General features: G+C 44.0%; 1 protein-coding gene across 11 annotated transcripts in view; it reads right to left on the bottom strand.

Annotated features, from left to right (window-relative positions):
* Positions 1–2725: 2725 nt before the first annotated feature.
* EPN2 (epsin 2) overlaps positions 2726–23909 on the bottom strand; it is a 54141-nt gene continuing 32957 nt past the window's right edge. For 4 of the 11 annotated variants that reach the window (XM_079320259.1, XM_079320255.1, XM_079320258.1 and 1 more), the window contains 7 exons: positions 15441–15565; positions 14061–14153; positions 13621–13786; positions 10959–11132; positions 9384–9476; positions 8336–8551; positions 2726–5722 (listed from right to left, as the gene is read on the bottom strand). In XM_079320259.1, the coding sequence (XP_079176385.1) occupies positions 5403–5722; positions 8336–8551; positions 9384–9476; positions 10959–11132; positions 13621–13786; positions 14061–14153; positions 15441–15565 (1187 nt within the window). In that variant the 3' untranslated portion in view covers positions 2726–5402. The remainder of the gene's footprint in view (positions 5723–8335; positions 8552–9383; positions 9477–10958; positions 11133–13620; positions 13787–14060; positions 14154–15440; positions 15566–23909) is intronic. The other 7 variants (XM_079320263.1, XM_079320264.1, XM_079320261.1 and 4 more) reach the window with 3 other exon arrangements.

Below are 23909 nucleotides of genomic sequence, written 5' to 3'. Positions count from 1 at the left end.
AAGCCCTTTAGGAAGAACACAGACCTGATTTTCACAGGCTCCAAGGAAAGAAGGACACAAAGATGGTTTTTCATTGCAGGTGTTACTCGGGGTGGTTCCCCAATTCTGGGGAGAATTCCAGGAGGGCTGGGAGAGGATGGGTGGGATCAGGAGGGTTAAAAAAACCTCTTGGAGTCTTCAAATAGGAAGGAAATACGAGCAAAGTGAACACTGAACTCATTCATCTTCATTAGCACTGACAAATTTTCATGAAGTTTTCCTAGTCATGAACTGAAATGGGGAAAAGGTGACCTGGGAAGTGCTTGACAGTTAATTTGGAAAAATATGGGAGTTTTGAACGTGAGGGGTTCATATATCCCACCGGTCCTCTGAAATGCAGCTTGCAGGGTCTTGCAGAGGCTGTGCCAAAGCCAGAGATGAGCCCAGCCCTTTCCTCACAGTTCCATGAAAAGCAGCAGAAGGGGCAGAGCTGCACCCTCAGCCCAGCACAGAAGCAACACCAACCTCAGCAAAATCTTAACAGCAGCAAGGGCGAGGGGAAAACAAAAGATAAATCCTTATCCAGAGTCCTTTTCCTCTGCAGAGCAGGCAAATCCTCCTCACTCCTCAGGAGAGGAAAAGGAAACGTGGGATGGGGGAACAGCTCTGCAAGGTCAGCAGAAACCCCTGGCTCACACAGCCACCAGAACCCACAGAACCCTCCAGAACCCTCCAGAATCCCACAGAACCCTCCAGAATCCAGCTCTTGTGGAAGAAATCAGAGTCAGCACAGCTTCCACTCTGAGCCATTCCCACATCTTCCATACAGCAAGAGGATTTAGCTTAAAATGTGCAATTGCAAAAGGCAGGAGTGGAGTCAGAGAAACCCAGCATGATTTGGGTTGGGAGGGACCTTAAAGCCAATGCAGCTCCAACCCCAACACCTTCCACTGTCCCAGGCTGCTCCAAGCCCTGTCCAGCCTGACTTTGGACATTTCCAGTGCTCCAGGAGCAGCCACAGCTCCTCCAGGGAATCTGGAGCATTACTGGGGCAGCAGCTTCCCCCAGCACCCCCAGGCAGCTCTGGCTGAAACCAAACCAGACTTTTCTCCCCAAAGCTGCTTTTCCCACAGCCACAGCTCCAGCCCCAGCACAGCTTCAGCATTAATCAGTGATCATTGATTAGTGATCAGCCTGATTGGCAGCAAACTGCACAGGGAACCTGGAGGGGCTCTGGAGAGGCAGCTCCTGCTGGTGCCTGCTAATGAAGTGCCCTTCAATTAAAGCAGCCAGAATTAGAAGCCTGAATCAGTTCCAAGCTGGGAAGTGATCCTGCCACGGGATCCGTGGGACAGAGCCAAGGCTGAGCTAGGGAAGTGGGAGGTGAGGAGTGCCCAGGGTCTGTCCCAGCTCCCCAGCCCTCCTTCCACAGCCACCTTCCCCAGATCCCTGCCTGACACAAACCCAGAGCTGCCACTCTGAGCTCCCTCCCTGGGGCTGCTCCAGTGCCAGGGGCAGCGTGGTTTAAAGAAGGAATTCAGTCACCTGCACCACAACAAATCTTCATTTTTATTGAGCAGTAAGGGCTCAGCTGAGCCTGATTTCAGTGAGCCATAGAAACCCTCCTCTCTCCCAGCCAGAGCAGCCTGTCCTGGGAGAAGCCACGGATGCATCCAAGGAATCCACAGCATCCCTCCATCACAGGGAGATCCCTCCTGCCACAAACCTTCCAGCACCTCACCCCAAATCCACCAGCAGCTTCCTGCAAAATTCCAAGCAGAGCTTGGGTGGGAATGGGATAACAAACACCACGCAGAAGCTTGGAAAAAGCAACACAGCTGGAATAGAAGCAATACAATTTTAATTCTGACCAGTCACCTCCAAACCCCTCGTCTTTCCACTGTTCTGATGGCATCATTTAAATATCACATCTGTGACATTGCTTTGGGGGGGGGGGAAGAAAAAAAAAATGACACAAAGATACAGACATTATGATACAATAGTACAAATGATAAATTATTTATACAGTAAATAATGGCAATAGTCAGCACAAATCCAGAAAAAGCAGCCGGCTCCCGGGATTATGAGAAGTTTGGGAAATATTGGAACACTTGGAAAGGAAGAGTTGTGTGAGATTCTGCTGGGAAAAAGAAATCTCCTCTTTCTCCCCACCTGTGCAATATTCAGGCATAGAGTACACCTCAAACAGGAACAGCAAAGGGGCACAAGGGGGACAAGAGCTGTCCTGGCTATGGGACTTCCCAAAAACTGCAACCACCACAACCCACCAGGGCTTCCCTGCCTGCCCCCTCCAGAGCTGAGTTTCTCTAGAGCATAAAACTGAATAAATAACTGAGCTTATTTGGGGGGGGAAAGTATGCCAAGGAATGTGTGGTTTTATTTTTTTTTTTTAACAAGATATTTAATACTTTTCTTTTTGGTCAATTTGACCAGTAAGGCTATTTTGGGCTACTAATGCTTTAAAAATTTAAAAAGGTAAAAAAAGCACTTTGAATATTTGCAAAGTGAGAAAAAGAAGGAGAAGAGGAGGAAATGGAGGAATAGGGTAGAGGGGATGTGATGGGACACAGAAACATCCTCCAGGAATGTGGGAGGGCCAGGAGGGAGGGAGGATTATCCTGGAGAGCAGGAAAATCATCACAAAATGAGCTGGACCATTCAGAGCATCCCCAGGACAGTGACTCCCCTGTGTCACCCCCCAGGGTCACAGCCCAGCCCAGGAACATTTACCAAACCAGCTCTTTCTCCTCCTAAACTCAGCTCCTGCCACAAACCCTGTGCCAGGCTGGGATCTGAGCTTACTTAGTCTCAGCCTGAAGATTTCCAGCACCAGAATTTGGGCTGTGGCTCCTCAGGGAGCTTCCTTGGGGTTTGTTGTGCCATAAATGTCTCTGTTTAATAGAAAAGGGGGCAGTGATTTGGAAGGAAAAGCAACAACTTGCCATTCAACAGCTGCATTAAGCCAGGGCTCCCTCCCAGAGGCAGAGCTTCAGCAATTCCTGGTGGCAGCTCCAACTGCAGATTATTTCAGCACTTTCAATATTTCTTATCATCTTGCCTCTAAAAAGTTCCCCAGGATGTGGCCAGGACTCTGGGCTGGACAGATTAAGGGACAAACACCCTGAGTGACCTTGATTCCAGTGCTGATCAAATCCAAGTGGGAAAAGAACCCTGAAGGAATCTTGTCACAGATCAGCTGGAAACTTCCCCCCCCATCTGCAAGAATCACACCCTTCCTGCTCTACACCTCTCAATAACTTCAACAACAACAGAAAAACTCTTTTTCTTTGCTCTGAAAGGCAACAGGAATGGGGTTTGGTTTTGTTTTTAAAGGCAGGCTGGGTGTGGACAGCAATCCTCTTCCCTCCTCTATAAAAACAAGGATTGGGAATCCTCCTTGCCAATTCCAGAGGTTCCAACATCTGCAGAGGAACATCCACACACTGAGCATTCTGTACAGCTCCAGGCTGGGGTTGTGTCCCTAAATCTGCTCATCCTTCAGCCTCCCCTCCAGGAGATGGATCCCAGTCCTTCCATGGGATCCAGCCCCTCTCTGGCCCCACAGGGAATTGTTCCACCACAACACAACTCTGGCAAATTCTGTTTTCCCCCTCTTAAATTAAGGAAAGGCCACCAAGTCAGTTCAGAGGCGCCCAGCAGGCAGGAAAAATCCCTTTCCATGGATTTTTGGGAGAGCAGAGCTCAGCCCTGCTCAGACTGGGGCTCCAGCAGAACCCCTGAGTGTGGTGAGGAGTCCAGACATGACAATTTATTAAAAAGGGATAATTCAGCTCCCAAGGGATGGCTGGACATGGAAGCAGTTATCCTACAGAGTGCACCTTTCAAGAGGAAAAATCAGTGGATAAAATAAAACAAGCTGTGTTTGTACATCAGGATTTTTAACAACTCCTCAAGTTTTACAAGGAAAATAAAACCAAACAGCCTCTCTTGGGATCTTCATCAAGGCTAAAAGTCTGTCCAGTCTGGGGATTGGGAAACAGGAACAAATCAAGGGAAAGGCGACTTTAGTGTTTTTTCTTTTTAATGTAGTCTTAAATCATGTTATGCTCAAATTCAATTCATCTAAAAATAATTAGTCACGAGGATTTGTTTTTGATTTGCATTATGAATACTTCATTTAAAAGTAAATATTTTAGTGTTAATCTTCCCTTTTAAACTCTCTTTACAGAAACAAAGAGCGAAAACCATAAATAAGAGGGCATTAAAACCATAAAAATGACATTTGCCAATATCTTAATTTTTCAGCCAGACTTGATAAATCTATCAAAACCAGACAGTTAAATAAGAACCACATTATAAAAATTAGCAAAAAAAGGACTATTAGGTAACTCTGCAAACTCAAAATATGAAACTGTACTAAACAAAATATGTGCAAAAGTATACAAGAGTAACTGCATATAGCAAGGTTAAGCCTGAATTAGTTTTAAAGCTTGCCCCGGTGAAACTGAATCCAAAGTTGTCCCACTGTATTTCTTTTTTTTTTTTTTTTCATTTTCCTTTTCCTGGTTTTTTCCTTTTTTTGTTTTTTTTTTTTCTTTCAACTCACATTGTAAGTCAAATAAAAACAAAATACACATGAAAAAAACTTCCAAACGAAGCTGGTACTGGACAAGCACAGAGCAGGACACTCACTCAGCACGAGTGCAGCCACTCACAGAGAGTTCCAGGAGTCCTTAGAGTAGTGTAGGAATTCAACACTGCACACGACAGCACAACTCGAGCATGGTCTTGGGTGTTTTGTCTGGGGTTTTGTGTTATTTTCCTTTTGAGACAAGCTTGCTGTTGTCAGTCACACCTCAGAGATACCAAAGCAGTGCGAGTTTGCAATGTTTTAATGCATAAAAACCAAGCCCCCCTGGGCCCTCCGGGTCGGTCTCTTCTAAGAGTAAGGACTATGGGTGAACCAACAGTCTAGAACTGTGTGTAGTATGTGCAAAACATTCACCAGCACTCGGAATCTCAGCTCTATCTTACGGGCAGAGGAAGTGACAGATGCAGGGGAAGAGTAAATTCAGGAATCCAGCACATGATCTGACATCTACAAAATAGCCAAGGGAGTTTTCCAATGGCAGGTTCTCTCCCTAGAAAGAGTGTTTGAAATGATTAACAAAGTAACAAAAATGGGCAGGATCTAACTTTGGTGAAAAGTCTGAACATTTCACATGATGCTCAACAAGCCAAAGTAAGGTACCATCTGTAGCAAAGACTAGATTTAGATTAACTGGTAAGTAGAGACAACTCTTCAAAGATCATTACTGTAAACTGCAAATCTACTTCCAAGTCTCTCACACACCGTTCAGTCCACACAGGCCACGTTCGTTTCGCTGGAAAGACTTCAGCCTGGAAACACTAGGAAAAGAAAAGTTCCTTTAATTGGGTCTTTATAGGAGGAAAGGGTTAGTTGTATTTGCAGCCTGGGAGGCTGCAGGTGGCATTCCTGTACTGTGCAGAGCTTGGGGCATTGATCCTGCAATGCTCAGCCCCTGGCCCATCCTGATGGTGCCCATGGCCGGCAGCGGTGCCATCCCCACGGGCACGGGGGCCATGGAAGACAGAGGTATTGGCTCCATGCTCATTGGGGGCACGGTGCTGAACGAGGGGCTGCTCCCCAGCACGGGGCTGGCTCTCATCTGGTTCAGGGTCAGTGGCTGAGGCTGGTTCACCTGGAAGGGGTTGATTGGAGTCGCTGTGGTAGCGGCGCCTGCGTGGAGAGAAGGGAGAGAGAGGCACTGCTGTGGGAACTGCTGAAAGCCAGGGAAAGGTGCAGCTTGGATTTTCTCAAGGAAAACATAAGAGAAAGAATTATAACAATGATTAAGCACCTGCTGTGTGAGGTTAACGACCTCCCCTGCTCTAGGCACCAACTTTGTGGGGTTATCTTAAATGAGCAATGTAGCTGAGAGTTGCTGAAAGGTTATTTATTGCAGAAGCACATCAGTTTTAAAAGGCACAGTTACAGACATCAAAGTCTATGTTATGTTTAGGTATAAAGTCTTAAAAATAAGTAGAAGCTGCTCTTGTCAAAGGTCCCAGGAAGCTGCAGCAGCTCCTGCCTTCTCATTGGGTGTTGACTGATGGTGGTGAGCAAAAACAAAAAGCACAGCCATGGCAGGGAAAGCAGCAAAGCACTAACTCTCCCCAGTGCACACTCTTATATAGAATCTTCCCACAAGCTAAGACACAAACTCGGACCAGCACTCCTTAACCTATCAGAATTCCAGTTTCTCAACACACCAGGTTACGTATAAACCATGCACATGACCCCTGCACTCTGATTTATCTCTTAAGAATTCAGAGACCCCCAACTCACTCACTCCAGCACTGCTGGATGCATGACAGACATGATGTTTCCATGAAAGCATATTTAAGGGATGTCACCTTGCTTGCACCAGTGGAACTGAGTCTGTTCCACAATCTAGTCTATAAAAATGTGGTTTATGTCTTTAATAAAGGGCTTTTTGCTTCTCTTCTGCCTGAAGGAAGTATTGTTGTTACATCCTTTTCACTGCTCTCCTAGCCTGAAAGCAACACACTGCCATCAACACTGGGGTCTGGAATCATCTTTTCCTGGCAAAGAACACTCCCTCTGTGCATCCCCATCCTCAAAATGCCCTGTGGAGGGTATTTGGGGGGGAATTACGTGTGTGTTAATTTTTTTTTTTTTACAAGGTATTTAACACTTTTCTTTTCAGTTAATTTGACTGGCAAGGCTATTTTGGGCTATTAGGGTTTAAAAAAAAAAAAAGAAGGAAAAAAAAAAGCACTCTGAATATTTGCAAAGTGAGAAAAAGAAGGAGAAGAGGGGAAAATGGAGAAACTGGTCTGCCCCCCAGTAAAGCACAGTCTGCTCCCTTGAAGCAGCCAATACCTCCAACACTCCTTCACTGACCAACAGCTCCCAGTTCCAAAAGCCCTGACTAGAGTCAGAGCTTCCAAATTTGGTTACCTGCAAAAGCCCTAACCAAAACATCTACATCACTGATTTAATTTTTTAAATGCTACTTTGCAGTCTGTCTGTGCTCCTTTACTGCAGAGAGTGAGTTTACATCTGATACTGGGAAGAAACCCTTCCCTGGGAGGATGGGGAGGCTCTGGCACAGATTCCCAGTGGAGCTGTGGCTGCTTCTGGATCCCTGGGCCAGGTTGGATGGGCTTGGAGCAACCTGGGATAGTGGAAGGTGTCCCTGCCCTTTTAAGCTCCCTTCCAAACCATCCTGGGATTCTGTGATTTGTACATTTGCTCCAAGCTCTCAGCAGCCACCTCCATTTTCATGTTTCTGGCACCGAGCTCGGACAAGAATTCCCAAAGTAAACAACTTGTTTCCGAATTACAGCGGTGCTCGAAAAAGCAGAGCACAACTTTCCCAGCCTTTGAGGTTCCCTGGACTGCTGCCAGCCCTGCAAATTCCTTTTACTCTGCAAGCCCAGGATTATTTGGATGGCCCAGTGACCCCTCACAAACTTTTTGTAGTACCCGGGAAGGGCAGATACACAGATTTCCTCTCTCTCCCTGCTCACTGCCAAGGCTGCAGAATTCACTGCTCAGAATCACTGCTTTTTTCCTACCCAAGGATTTTAATAAATCCACTTTTTCTTCCATTGGAAGAGTGATGAAAATAAATACTGAAAGAGTATTTCCAAGTGTTTCACTCTATGAGCAACACAGGAAAACATCAGTGCAAATTCAGCTTTCAAAAAACATGTTTGGTGTCATAATTTCAGTCTGCTCCAAGCAAGGGCTCACTTCTAACAGGCCCAGCTTGCAGGACAACTGCAACAGCCAAAGTTTTTTTTTTCAAAATACACTGAGAATGTTTTCTCAGATCAAAACTGGCTCACTGGGCCAGCCTAAGACAGAGTAGCCAGCAGCTCACTGAATTACCCTGCAGAGTTTGCTCTCTGGGATCTCAGGCTGCAGTCAGAGGTCTCCTGTGCCTGCTGAAGCCCCAGGAAAAGGGCAATTCCAACCTTCTTCCATTATCACCTTCCCAAGGTAATCTTACCTGTTTGGATTTTGAACAACCCCAAACCTTCTAACACACATAATTCTGAGTGAGAGGAACTGCTGGAATAAAGTTCAAGTGCAGATCAAGAGCAGAGACCTTGTGTTTTCAGGGACTATCCCTGTGCTGGGTGAGCCCAGGATGCCCCTCTGAGACCCTCCTGCCCTTGCTCATGATCTGCTGGCTGAAGTAACCAAGCAAACCAAGCCTCAAACACCCACCTCTAACCCCAGCAGCACTGAGCTGTGCAGAATCTTCCTGCAGGAAGGAAAAGCTCAAACAAAAACGTGAAGGATTTTGCAGAAACCAACCTGGTGCCAAGAATGGGTTCAGAGAAGTAACAGGCTGTGGTGGCTTAGACACCAGAGAATCCAGGTTCACCAGGGCAGCATTGGGGCCCAGGAAGGACTCTGGGGTTTTCCTGGCCGTGCTCTGTTTGCCTGAGGTCCCACTCGAGTGCTGGGACTCAAAGAGATCAGGACTCGTGGTACCGCTGTGCTGAGACGGCAGAGTGGAACCTGATTCAGCTGCAACAACACAAAGGGACACAAAACTCCTGGTTAATGCACAGAGCCAGGCAGGGAGGAGCCTCAGTGTGTGAGAGCAGAAGTGCTTTGTGCTCAGTTTGTGTTAGTCAGGGCTCAGTGTTTCAGGCTGTTACACCCTCTCAGCATGCAAGCAGGTCAATGTTCTTTAGCAGAGCATGAAGAAGCTACAGTCAGAGTTGCAGTGCTCTACTGATGGGATTCCCACAGCTTTGCTGCTCCAGGTGGGACTCACAGGCTCCAAGGAACAGATTCTCCAAAGCCTTGGCCCTACACCACTGCTGTGCCCTTCCTAGCTGGATTCCACCCAGGGTTTTCTTCTCAAAAAGCCCAGCTGTGCTTCAGGCAGAACCATCCTGAGAGCAATGGTACCACAGCACCCACAGGGTCTGGCAGTTTTGATTTACTGACCACTGATTAGAGAAAAAATAAATTAGAGTATTCACAGAAGGTATTTTCTCATCTTCTTACTGGAATTTACACATTTAAGAGATTCAGTCAGCATGGTTCTGGCTCAGTCTCTGAGCATAAGCCCTGCTCCAAACATGCTGGACATTGGAAATTAAGAAGTCCAGCAAATTTCTGGGTCAATGCACAAAAGGTCACAGGGTGCAATTCCATGGATTACAAAAGGCCCATTCCCCAGGAGTTCATGCACAGGCCAAAATGTGAACAAGGAGCTTTTACTGCTGCATCATCACTTCCTTCCCTTTGTGAAAGCTGATTTTTTTGGTCCAATAAAACTGAAGAACAGAGACATTTGTTGCTGTGACTGTCACCCAACCTGGCCACATGCTAAGAATTTGATTCGTACCTGGCTTTTTGGAAGTTCGAAGTGTGTCAAATTCAGAAAAATCATCTTTAACTGTACCATTCAAATTACTGAAGAGGTCAAAAGATGTACTTCCTGTTCAAAACAACAAGACAGCCCTGTCATTAACACATCTTCAGTTGCATCACACAGCTGATCCTCCTGGAAGCAATTCCTAACCCATTCCTGTTACCAAGAAGCCACCACAGGTTCCAGGGCAGCAGCTGGGAGTGCTCCCACTCTGAGCCAGGAGCTGGGAGAAGGAGAATGTCACAGAATTGTCCTTTTTGACAATGGAACAACTAAATCAGAGCAGTTTGCTTTTGGATCAGTGTAGGGCACACCTGAGCATGCTGGGGTTTGGTTGATTGAGTGTCTGCATTAGAAACAAGCAGATCTTGCTGTGGAAGGAGAGAACAGAAGTGGATTTACAGCCTCAACTATCAAGTGTTAATCAGCCCTTGAGGAAAACACCACCAGTGATGATTTCACTTCTGCTTCCCAAGTGGAAAGGAGGAGCAATGCCAGAGCAGAGGTTGTGGAGATGGTAAAGCCCCGTTAGCTGAAGCACCAGCACTCGCCCAGAGCTTGCAGTCCATGAAACATCACTTCAAAATGTGGACACACTCTTACCTCAAACTGGAGGCAGAAAAACCACACCTAAATCATCAGCAATCACACTCCTGTACAGCTTTAAGGTTTGTGTGGGTATTTTTAATTAGCTGAAATGTTTTCTTAATTTACTTTTAACCTTCAACACGTTTCAAGCAAGAAGAGCACAAGATGACAAACCCCAAGAGAAAGAGTGAAAATTGAATATAAAAACAATGTTTATCAAGAACAAAGAGCTACCATAGCTAAAGGCTCATTTCACAGTGCTCCACTTACTGCCCTTTGCCCAGGGAAAAGCTGCTTAGACAACTTTTTCCAGCACTCAGATTCCTTTGTCTGCTGTGTACTGGGATGAATGACAAGCAGAAAATGCATTTTGGATGCTTTTAGCAACGGTGCCAATATGAAAATTCCAGGTATTAAGACTCATCAAGGTTGCATTAGTTACAGAGTATGAACAGATAATTACAGCAGCACCTTTAGCAGGGCTCAGGGAAGGTTTCACACCCTCAGTCTGAAGGAACAAACCTTCATTTGCACCTCTAAAAGTCTCCTCCGAGCTGCTCAACCTGTCAATCTACATCTGCAGACACATCCATCTGCAGAGCTATTTATCATGAGGGAAGGTGAAATTAGAGTATCATTCATTGCCAGAAATTAAGTCCTTGTCTAATTAAAGATAAAACCCAAGAGCAGCAGCAGTCCCAAGTGCTCAGCAGGCAGCCACAAATACCAGGAGGAGATATGGAAGGGACAGAGCAGGAAGCAGCACCACAAATTCAGAGCTTTAAGTCCCAATAATTACATTTAAATTTCTTTTTCCTGCTGGTTATTACAAGTCCCTTTCACTTTGAAGACCAGTTCTGCCAATTGTTCAGTTTCTTTGAACCACACAATGCAAGAAAATCATTTGGACTTCTCCTCATTACTCAAATAAGATGGAAATGGGATGAGACCGTTGCTCACCAGAAGTAGAGAGAGGTTTGTTTGCAGGTGCTGATCCCCAAGGATCCACAGAAGATTTTGCTGCAGTAGAAGATGGCTGAGCAGGAGCCCAAGGATCCACATTTTTGGCCAGAGGCTGAGCTGTGGATCCTGCTGGTGCTGCCCAAGGGTCAACAGAAGGAGCTGGTTTGGCACCTGCAAGAAGAAGCAGGAGGAGGAGAAGTGAGTGCAGCTTCCCTTTGGAAAGTTTTCCTTGGGGATTGACCCCTCCCAGAGCCTTCACTCCCAATTAGTGCTGAGCAGAAATGGCAGCAGCAGCTCAGCACCAGCAACTCCCAGCATTTGTCACACACTCTGAACAACAACAGCACCAGGAAATTCTGGGCAAGGCAGAGGAAGAAACAATTCTCCTTTCTGAACCTGGATACAAATACCTGCAGCTCCAACAAGAAAATAAACTTGCCTTTGTTCCTGACATTGCCACCACAAGTGACAATCCCTGGCTGGAGGTGACCTAAATCACAGGGTCTATTTATGAACTCGAGGAAAGTGAGTTTATAAAAAGCCCAAAGGTAAAAGGTGTGAGATACACAACATTAACCCTTGGACAAAGGAATCTGTAAGCTTCAAAGGGAATGTTTTCCAACTCTTCTAACCACACTGCTATTTTATAAAAGTATAATCAGCTTCCCTGAGCCAGCTGTGCTTTTTTATTCCATTTCTAAGCACTCCTGACACTAAGCTGCCCAGTGATATCCCTTTATTTTTTTAACCCAATGCTTGTATATTCAGGGTTCTCATTTTAACTGGAAGATGCTGACAACTCCTCATTCCTACAAATTCAATCACCAAAGGTTTAATTCCCAAGTGAGGATTTTATAACCCAAGAGAGCAGGATGGAATCACCCACACACAACAACTCTTACCTTTAATATCCTGTGGGTTTCAAATTACAACTGAGAATTATTTTAGCTTTCAAAACTCCATTCAACCCCCCCTGGCATCCCAATATTCCTGTAAATCAACTGAATGCTGTACACAGTGGCACAAATTCCAGCTGGAATTTTGGGTTTTGTTTCATCAGCAGCCACGTGGTCGCTACAGCTCCGGAGCAGGAAATGCCAAAACTCTCCAAGGAAGCCCCATTATTCCCACACCAGTACTCCCATTTCCTTCATCTGCCCCCAGTGCTGAGTTAGGAGCAAGGCCACACTCATGACAGCATTTCCCATCAACAGCAGCTTCCCAAAATGTCTTTTTTTTTTCCTAAAGCAAGCAGCCAAAATGAGAGCGCTCAGGAAAATCCCATCCCGGAGCTTCCATCAGCTCCACTGAACCACCACAGCACTGGCAGGATTTGGGAAATGCAGTTCCATGAGTCATTTTTTTATCAAATTCATAAATTTGTATCTTTGAGACTATCCCTGGGAGAGTCCAGCAGGCTGGAAGCAGGGCTGGTGCTGTGGTGTAAGAAAGTTGGGAAGCACCAAGGAAATGCTACAGCTGGAACTGGTACAAGGAAAATCCTGTCAGAGGGTGACACATCAGGCAGGAGATTTGAGGAGGGTGGATTTTGGTTGCTTTCAGCCATAGAAAAATAAACTGAATGGCTTTAGGGCCAAAAATTTGGGCTTTTCTCAATTCTTATCACCAAAAAAACAGGTGACACTTGGAATGATGATCTGGCAGTTGGCTCAGGAGCTCTGTAGGTGCCTTTAATGCCATCATGAGCAGGGGAAAAAACCCCAAACAAGGCATTTCACTCTTAAACTTCCAATTTTCCATCAGAAATCTGATGCTGGTGTGTGGAATGCAAATAACTTTGAAGTGCTTAAGAGCAGAGGTTGTAGAATCACCAGCCCAAAGCAGAGCTGACAAAACAAAGCTGTCAACCTTCATGGAAAACTCCCTTGCACAGAAACTCCCTGTTTAAAAAAAAAAAAATCAAAAATTCCAACAAAAAATGAATTCAGCTCCAGTTCCAAGTGTAACACTGTGAGGAATCACCCACTTCCTTATCAAAGGAGTAACTCCTTGGACAGGCTGTGGCTGACCCAGACACCAGCTCACCAGACCACACAAAAAACCACAAAAATTTGGCTTAGTTGCTCTTTAAAATGTGAAACACTGCATTTTTCCATTCAGAAATATTCCATGGATTTAGCATTGAAATACTATGGAACAATAAATATTTTAAATGGCAACCTGATTTTTTTTTATCTGCTATAAAAATCTTCATTTATGTAATTTAATCCTTTTGGTTCTGTCCATACACAAATACATCCCAATTCTCTAGGGGCAATTAAAAAAAATAAATCAGACTGATGGCTTTCCTAAGCTCAGCACCCTGCCTAAATATCAGATTAAATTCTGGGAATAGTCTAAACCCATGGCACTGGACATAAGCAGCAGTGAGACACGAGTTGCACAAGTTTTGCTGTAAAGACAACAGAAGTGCCACTCTCCTCTTCCTTAGGATTCAAACTGCACCCACAAAAACCCAACTGCTTAAAAAAGAGTATTATTAAATTTATTATTAAAATGCAACTGCCATTGCTTTCTGCTTAAGTGGAATGAATGAAAATGGATCTGTACACAAACTGGACATTGATAAACTTTGAAAAGCTCAAGGTTAGGAAGCAAAACCTTCAAAACCCCATTGCTCCTGGCAGTTTGTTCTTACCAAATGACTGCCAGGGGTCAGAGGCAGGGGCTGCAGCTGTGGATCCTCCCCAGGGATCTGTCTGGTTGGCAGCAGCAGCAGCAGCAGGAGGTCCCCAGGGCTCGCTTTTGGGTGGGGCCGGTGCCGAGGAGGGCAGGGCATCCATCAGGTCCAGCAGAGTGGTGTGCTGAGGGCAGGAAAAAGCTGAGCTTTACTCAAGAGCAGTGTCAGGCTGAAGTACAACCCCATGAGAGTGAAGAAGCAATTATTATTTTTTTTTTTTTTTTCCTTTTACACGCCTGCATTGACTAGTTCCAAATTTAACCCGCGTGGAAGAAGCTTTAAGCTACACAACAAAGCAAACCCAAAAGCACAGAAGAGCTCAGTATTAAGCTAAGTTTGTGTTACTGTATCTCAGCTTCTGGCAGCATAACCAGGAATTTCTTAGGCGAAGGCACTACCTCCTTCTTTTTGGGAATTTTAATTGTGTCTCTGCGACTCTCCTCCAGAGCCATCTGTAATCTCAGATCATCTCCGCGTCTGAGGCGCTCCTCCTGCAAAGGAAATCAACACTGGTGATAGAAACCATGAGCTGCTCTGAGCTGCTGCTCCCTGCAGGGCTCCAGCCCTGCCACCCTGTGCTCCACAGGGGGATGCTTTTGGGCTGGAATTGTCACAGAGCACAAATGAGGGAAAGGAGTTTTCCTGTGATTCTTGCCTCGGGAGCACCCCGACCCCGTGGTCACCACAACAGCCAGTTTGCTGGTTGGGATTTACCCTGGTGGTGTTTTATACTTTCCAAAATTCAAGTGAACAACTCATTTTTCCATCAGCATAATGCTTTTTCAGCATTCAAATCACTACTGAGGCTGTAGGGAGCTAAACTTAAATTTCCCTGGCTTTTGTTCACTTCCCTCCACGCTGGTGCAAGATCCACCAAGGGAATCAAGTCTTGCCAACTCCATGTGTAATCTGAAGGTTGAAACATCTGTAACTACAATGTTTATGCCACATTCAACTCCTTTAAACATCTTTATTTGCATCATGTCTCTCAGAAGTTGACTAATCCCCCAGCTTGCCATTTTTGAAGCTACTTCAAATGTTTAGATTCTGATTTGTATTTTGGTTCCCTTTATTGCCCAATAATGATGAAGTTTACTGGGTGATAGTTTCCCTTTCCAAGCACTCACGTTTAATATACAGCTGTAAACTAAATTGTCAGAGGAAGCCTCTAAAATATTACAGGCACACAGTATGGCTTGAATTTTTACTCAGAGCTGAGATTTGACTTTGTTATACATTAAAATGCAGCCATTTTATCCAAATTTACTCCAAATTCAGAATGAATCTCATAAGAATTAGCACAGTAACATAACCCAGGTGATAGATTAGGAGTCAATTTCCTTTAAACCAAATTTTTTAATATATTCTGGTACTTTGTGTCAGGTCACCCTCCTGTTCCAGAAACTCCCACCAAACAAACAGACCGTTCCAAATTCCACAGGAATCAGAATCCACTGACATTAATGAAGCTTTTCAGGACCAGTCATGTTTTCAGCTCTTCCTAACTGAAAAAACATCTTCAGTAATGTGATGATTAACATCCTCCCACACAAAGTCTTCTCACAAAGTGACTGTCATCTTCCACTAGTCTCAACAGCACGGAGGCTGAAGTTACTTTAAAAAGAGATTTAAAGAACAACAATAATAATAATAAAAAAAAACAACCCCACACACCTGCAACAAAGCCAAGCTGCCACTGAAAATAATAATTTAAAAAAACCAAACAAACCAGGTTGAAATCTGAACTCTCCAAGCATGGACAATTTTGGAAAACCTACACGGGCACCGACCTGCTCCGCCACCTCCCGGCTCATGGCCAGCGCCAGCTGCAGCTGCAGCTCCTCCTCCCCACTCGTCTGGGGCCGTGCCTGCTCCAGCTCTGAGGACACTCGAGGGGATGTTGCTGTTGGGAGACAAAACCCAGCACCTTCAGCACAGCTAACAGCAAAAAAAAAAAAGGGTCAGGTTTGCTGCCTGCACCCCATTTTCTCATTTTCGGTCTCAAAGCTCCCGCGCGGTCAAGAGATGAAGCTCCTGCCAAGGGTGAGGATAATGCAGCTCCCATCCCATCCCATCCCATCCCATCCCATCCCATCCCATCCCATCCCATCCCATCCCATCCCATCCCATCCCATCCCATCCCATCCCATCCCATCCCATCCCATCCCATCCCATCCCATCCCATCCCATCCCATCCCATCCCATCCCATCCCATCCTCCCAAACCCTTCTGGAGCACACAGGGACAGGCACAACCCAAATAACACCAGGATGTGTGACAGTTCAGCTGTTTTAATGTAAAATATTCCTGGAAAATAGAAGTTTTTTTTATGGGGCTGTGACATCAAGTAACCCCAACTCCTGCTGGATTATACCCTGAGTGTATCAGAGCTCCTGACTTTAAAATGTACAGAATTCATTGTTGGAGGAAGTATTTGTGGGTATTTCTTACATCTTTCAGAATCAGTAGGGATCTGCTGGGAGTGGGCCAATATCAGGGTAAAATTGGATACCACCCACTTTTCTGTAAAATAATACAGTCTTAATGGGAAGATAAAGAACTATTCTTAACTGCAGAACAGGCGTGGGGATAAACAAACCAGCTATTCAGACTCCAAATTTACACAAATACAGGATCATTCTCTGCTAAAGAACAGTTTGGTAAATGGGTTGGGGGTGTGGGATGGTTTCTGGGGTTGGTTGGGTTTTTTTGGGGGTATTTCCTCCCCTCCTCTTCAAGGAAGAGTCAACCTTGACAGCTAAAATATGCAATTTCTCAACACACAAACCATCTTTTAATGTTTTCACTCCAGGAGCATTGAAATTCCCATCTTACACCACTAGCAGGTTTAGCACTCTACAGTAATTAAACAATTTTGTGCTCACTCTCTCTCAGACAATTCTTTAGCATCCAAATCACTCACACAGGAATTTTATCTCACTTTGGCAAGGAAGTTTGTATTTAGTGGCTGGAATGATGATTAGTTTGGCAAAATATACACTGACATTTAATACATTTAATTGAATGTTTCAAACCATGTGTCAAACTCAAAGAAATCAAGTTTCTCCCTAGCAGGTCAGCTGGGCATGTGAAAACGAGACTGCCAAACTCAGTTTGAAAACCACTTTTTCATCACTACTTTAATCCTCCAAACATTTCCCAGTCTTGTCTCTCCCTCCTTAAGTTTCAGGCCAAAATGACATCACAAAACAAGTGGAACTTTCTCATCCAGCAGGCCAGAAGGAAGGGAACTCTCCATAAACAAGGAATGACCTTTCCTCCTTCCACCACACCCCGAGGTGCCATCCCACCCCATCTGCTTCTAAAGCAGATTAATTTAAATTAATTTATCACCCACAACGATTCTTCCACCTTGTGCTGATCCTGAAGCTCTCAAGCCAACCTTACTTCAATTAAGATGCTACTCATAGCTCAATTCTATTACTTCTTCAAACTTTCTCACATAAAATAATTAAATTTAGCCTGGTTGATGAGTACTTACTGCTCCAACAGTCACTGCCAGGCTCTCCAATATATTAAAAATATGATGATTAAAGCAGGTGATAATTCCCAGCCACTCACCTAATACAGATAACAAATTAGCACTAATTCTAATCATTCTAATCCAAAATGGGTGATTTTAAACCAGGATGGAGGTGGAAACACTTCCCTCTGGAGCCCAGAAAATATTTTCTGTTTATCTTTGCCAGAAGAACATTGAGCAGTTTATGGCTGTTAAATACCTCAGGCTTGCAAATAGCAGAGAGAGAAAAAACTATTTCAGAGAAAAGAACAAGAATTCATGGCATAAAAACTGGCCATGAATAGATTTGAGATCCAGATGGAGAAGAGCAGTTTTGCAGCAGGGATTAGAGAAGGAAAGAATCCTAACTGGTTTAAAAACAGGGACAAATGGGACAGCAGCAGAGCACCTGAGAACAGATGGCACCTGGGCTAGGAGCAGGGAGCAACCTTCTGCTCTGCTGGGCTTTTAACTGGGGAGGGAAATGGGATTTCCTGCATTTCCTGCATCCCAGCCTTTCCATCTCTGCTCACATCACTGCATCCCACAACCACCAGGAACCTGATGGCAGAATGACATTAAAATTAAAATGATGCAAAATGGGTTCAAGTCCATTGCTCTTCCTCCCAATTTCCACACAAAGGACTTGCTGAACATTGCCCAGTGCATTCCTACCTGGAAATCCCAGCAGCAGCAGCTCCAGGATCCCCACATGGGTAACACAGGCTCACACACACACACACACATTACTCCTTCAATTTTTTCTACTTGCTTTCATTAACTCTAAAAGGTATTTCCAGGGGAAAATATCCATTTGAAGTTCTTAGGCCTCAATAAAAAAACAAGCTATAGGATTGTTGCTGTTTCCCATGTAAGCTCTGCAGTGTTATAAAACCATCCACAAAAAAGAGCTGCCAGCACTTTTTTTTTTTTAAATAAAGGATTAAAGGAAATTCAAAACACTGTTCTTGAGAGTAACCTGACAAGTTTTATCTGAGATTCCCTTCCATATGGGCCTCAGCCTGCTCTAAGGTCAGAATTCCCAGGATCCAGCAGAAGGTTATGTGGCCTTAGGAACAGGATGGTGCCACACAAAGCATCCCTTATCCCCAGCACATGACAATTAACTCAATGTTTATGTAAGATGGGACTCAACAGATCAATTCTGACCTGCTAAGCCCTGCTCTGCTGGGAATTTGAAGATCCCAGTCCCTCCAGGCTGCCCAGGAGCAAATTTCTGGGATTCTGTTCCTGCAGGGAGCACAGGGCTGGCTGCTCAAGGAAATCATCTGGAGGCTGAGTTAATCACTAAAGCAGGATTCTGCTGCACCATCTGTGCCTGGCCAGGCCAGCTCCCAGACACAGCTATTGATAATTTCCTATATTTTGGCTCTATTAAAAGGCCTCTGTAGCTGGTTATAGATCTGGCTGAGTGAAAGTGAAATACAGGACACAGAGAGCAGAGCCTGCATTAATAATAAAAATCAGAATGTATTTTCATTCAGAATCCTGTGCTTGGGTTTTGGGGTTGGTTTTGTTGTTTCTGGGGTTTTTCTTTAGTGGCAGGCTTTCTAATTCACAGGTGGAATTCTGAAGAACAGAATCCATCTCTCAGTCATTTATTCAGAAGGAAAAGCTGTTTCCTCACCAAAAATGACTTGAAAAATTGAAATAATATCAAGGTAAGGACTCAGAAACCAGCAGCAATTCATTTTGGAAGCAGGCAGAGATCTCATCTGTCAGTGTTCCAGTGAAAGACCACTCAAATAAAGATGGGATAATTTTAAACAGCCAAATGATGGAAAGGCAAGTGCAAGCTGCTTAATCTAGAAGGAATTGTGAAATCCACCTTTCCCCTGGGAATGCAGGAATCTTTCAGGTATAAGAAGAGAGTTGATAACACTGATGAATGTGACAAGGTGGAGCTGCTCAGCCTTCCTGCAGGATTCTGATTGCACTGAGCAGACTGAGAGCTTCTGAAATTCATTTAACACTCAACAAATCCTTCAGGTTTATTTTGTTGGGAGCATTTTCCTCTCAGGTGATCCCAACACCCGTGGGAATGGACACAGTTGGATAATTCAGTGTCACTACAAAGTCTGGATACACCAGTGGCACCTCCCACCTTCACTCTCAGCACCAGAAAAATAAATGTATGATGAGAGGATTTAATCAAGCTGTCAAATGACATCTGACAGGAGTCTGCCACATTCCTTCAACACCTCAAACTCCAGGAATTCTCCACACTGCTCAGCCAGATTCACTGCTGGGTGATATTTCCTATATTCCCTGACTAGGATGGAAGGGCAGGGATGTGTTCCAACCTGCAGGGATGCAGGACACATTATTAAAGAAATAATTATTAAATAAAACCCAAACCCTTTAAAAACAGGAGTGTTCTGAATGGAACAGGGTGCCCAGAGAAGCTGTGGCTGCCACATCCCTGGAATGTTCAAGGCTGGAGCAACCTGGGATAGTGGAAGTGTCCCCCAGCAGGGGGTTGGGACAAGATGAGCTTCAAGGTCCCTTCCAACCCAAACCATTCTGGATTTCATAAATTTCCTATTGTGTCAAACCCAAAAAAAACAATTCCTCTGAATTATTTTTCTACTCCAAGCAAAAGGGGAGACAAAACCAAAACAGATGAGTGAACACAAACTTGCTGAGGCTTCACAAAACTGGTTTTAAATAACAACTTTTCAACTTAATGTGAATAATCGCTGGAAATACTACACTCATTAATTCAGCTACAGCAAATTGCTCCCAGAATTTTTCCAGGTTCGGGTTAAGGACTTGAAATTGTCCAAGATCCACAAAAGCCCTTCCCAGGGCATCTTTCAGCATCTCCTCTCCAGCAAGCTCTGAGCACAGCAAGCCAAGCTGAGCCCAGCTCGGGCAGTGCTGCTGAAATCAGGTCACACTGAGCTGAGTTTGTGTCACTGAAATCAGGGCATCCATCCATCCATCCATCCATCCATCCATCCATCCATCCATCCATCCATCCATCCATCCATCCACCCATCCATCCATCCATCCATCCATCCATCCATCCATCATCCATCCATCCACCCATCCATCCATCCATCCATCCATCCATCCATCATCCATCCATCCATCCATCCACCCATCCATCATCCATCCATCCATCCATCATCCATCCATCCATCATCCATCCATCCATCCATCCATCCATCATCCATCCATCCATCCATCTATCCATCCATCCATCCATCCATCATCCATCTATCCATCCATCCATCCATCCATCCATCATCCATCCACCATCCATCCATCCCACCCCTGCTTCCCAAACCTTCCTGGAGCACAGGGGAAAAGGGGAGGATTGTGGACACAACCCAAAAATAACACCTGGATGTCCCAGTTTGGGCATAACAGGATTGGATCTCCTAAAAAGTGTGGCCTCAGTAAACTTGGTTTTAAAACATCCCCAGTGTTTGCCAGGCTGGGAGCAGCAGCCCAGCTCAGGCTTAAGAGGTCTAAATTAAGAACATCCTACTTTTCCTCGTGCAGCCATAAATCCAGAATCCTATTTAAGTGGTCACTGGCAGCTGGAGATGAAACAAGGCCAGGAACAAGAGGCTGAAGTTTTTGAAACTGGGTGACAAATGTCAGGCAAAAACCCAATTATTTAGACCCAGAGGCAGATTAGGAGTGAGGGACTATTGCTCCAAAAGATTTTAAGTATCCATCTCCTATTCCTTCCTCTCCCCAGCACCACACAAGAATATTTCCTTAAGGTGAAATAAAACCTGATATCAGATTTGAAGCAACTCTACAGAACTGGCACATTTACCAAAATAAATACAAATTATGCATTTTGTAATGGAATATTTAATATATTAATTATAATATATATAATGCTCCTAATCTGAGCATTAATTGTTTAAAGAGGGAAGATAAAACCAATTGTTCCTAGTATGTCAGAAATTGCTGACAAGATGGAGGTTGGGAGCTTTATTTTTTCTTTTTTGCTTTTGAGTATCTCTCTTGGCTTCCCTTTTCAGGTTATGAGACTGGGTAGAAAAAAAAAATCCCACAAATACTTTTATAATTCACAAGTCATAATGTGCACCCTGGAATTATCCAAGCACAGAGATCTTCAGGGCCAACAAAATCATGAAGGCAAAGCTTTGGGGGAAAAGATTTTATTAAAAACTATCAAGTTGCACCATTTCATTTTGCACAGTTTCTAAAGGATTTTTAGAGATGAAATGAAAATATTCACAAGGAAACAGGGGAAAATATTCTTATCTGCCTGCAGCAGTGAGAGATGATTGGACATCAATCAAGAGATCCTTTTCCACCTTGAATTCTCTCACATTACACAGGGTATCAATATTGCTTTTATTTTGTTACAAAGGATGAATCTGGGACACAAAAACCAGCAATGCTTTAAGAAAACCCCTTGTGGGCTCAACATGGAGCAAAAATCCAATTGTTCCCATGCAAACCCACACAGGTTGGGAAGCTGGAGGAGTTTGAGCAGAATTCAGTCAGTGTTGGCTGTGCAGTGCAGATGATCCAACATTCTCAACAAACTGACCCAAACAGCCTTCACTGACTTAACCAAAATTGCATTTTTAGTCCCTGGAAGGAGAGGGCAAAGACCCCTCACACCCAATCCAGTGTCCCAGAATCCACTGGAAGTTGTCCTGCAGGAACTACCAAACTATTTCAGCTCTTTTTTCTGCAAGAAAGGGACTAAAAATGAGATTTTATAACCCAACATAAACTCTCCAAGCAAGGGGAATGAATTCTGCAACCCCCACCCATCGTGCACAGAAGGACCAGGAGAAAAAGGTGCTGACAGCAAACCACTGAGGGATGAAACATTTCCTGTGGTGGTGTTGGCAAAAAGGCTCTGCCACTCTCCCAAACTTTATTTCTATTTTCTTGCTAAGCAGACACGTTGAACATTTAGCAAAGAGGGTGGCTGGACATTTTGAAGAGGCAAATCTAAATGTCTCTGATCTCTTCTTCAAAGGCTCAGAGGAATGAAAGAGAATTCTGCCAGAATATACAGAGCAGCAACAGCATCTTAGGGATGTTCTAAGGGGAGTATTTCCCAGGAGTGAAGCAGAATTTCATTCCTTTTACATTTTTTTTTTCTGAATCCAGATTTTCAGCACACAAGAAGGGTATAATTAAAAAAAAAAAAAAAAAACTAACACACAATGGATACAATCTCTTTCACTTTAAATAATGAAAAGCATCTTTCCATCAAATTCAGCAGTCACAGGAATAACCCTACATTTATGTAACAGATTAAATGTCTGGATTTTAATAAAACTCCTTCCTTGTTTCCTGGGATAAAGCTCTTCCCAGTTTCCCAATATCAGAAGGACTTAGCACAGCTGTTCTGGAAGGTGCTGGATTGCTTTGCTACACTCAATTAAACCAGACAAAAAACACATTTCAATCTCAAAATAGACAAAGTGACAGCCACCTGGATTTTTGCTGATCCAAAGTAAAAAAGAAAAAAAAATCCAGGAGAGTTGGAACAGAGGGGAGGGAAGGAGAAAAAAGCCTGAAATTTCTAAAGCTTCTTAGGGGGTGAGGAAAAAAAAAAAAAAAAAAAAAAAAAGCTTAAGGAATCTTTACCTCCAAAGCAATCCTGCCACAGGACACCCAGAGGGAAGTGGGAGCAGTAAATGCACACTTGGAATATTGAGGGAACAGCCAAACTCTGCTGCTTCTGCCATCAAAATTCCTAAAGCATCCGAGGAACAATTGAGGAACACGCCCTGCATTGCTCAGCCCTGCTGGGAGGAACAGTTTGGAGCCTCTGGTAGCATTTAAGATTCCAAACAATAGTTCCAGGCATTAATTAAAGTTAGGACTGATGGAGCAATAAGCCTGTGAAACCCAAGGTGTGCTCAGCATACTTTATAGTCATTTATTTCAGCCCACCAGCCCAAGTTAAAATCAATATTTCAAGCCATTTATATATTAAGAATTTTTGTTGTAGTCAACAACAATCCAGAGATTTGAATAGGAAAAATGTTGCTATTATTGAGGTAACAATATATGAGTTTTTCTTTGAAAATTCACAGTGCTCAAGCATGGCTATTATAGAAAAACTATATAAACATAGAAAAATAATTATTATTACAGACAAATTAAGATGTTTGCTATTCTACTGCTAATTAAAAGCCAAGATCAAGAATTCTCATAGCTGGAAATCTTCACTCACATTTTTTGTACCCTCTACCCTAAAAATATGTCCTTTTGGAAATAATTTTTTCTGCTTGTCTCCAGAGCTTTAAATAGAGATTTTCTCCATCCTGGTTTGATTTTCCTGCTATCTCCTCCTGCAAATGTCAGCAGGGCTGACCCCACTCATGGATTTATGATTTAAGAAGCACTTTGGGAGACAGGACATGACAAACTTCAGATTCCTAAAGCTGGTGCTCAGTGGCTCTGCACCCTGGCTCAGTCACAGCCCTCTCTGAACATTCATTTAAAGAAAAGATTTTCCTTCAGAATTAGACCACAACCACTGACATTCCAGCCAAAGCAGCTTTCATCAGATCATTACTTACATTAAGGAGGAATTAGTGCCAAATCAGGCTTCTTCCTGACATGACAGGGAACCCCACCAAGCAGTGGTGGAAAGAATTTGTTCTTCCCACATCACTGCATTCATTTTTTAAGAATGAAGTATAGTATCTAGTATTTGGTACAGACACTCACCAAATACTGA

This window comes from Erithacus rubecula, assembly GCF_903797595.1.
Source record: "Erithacus rubecula genome assembly, chromosome: 17".
NCBI lineage: Eukaryota > Metazoa > Chordata > Aves > Passeriformes > Muscicapidae > Erithacus > Erithacus rubecula.
This window is presented reverse-complemented; position numbering and strand designations above follow the sequence as displayed.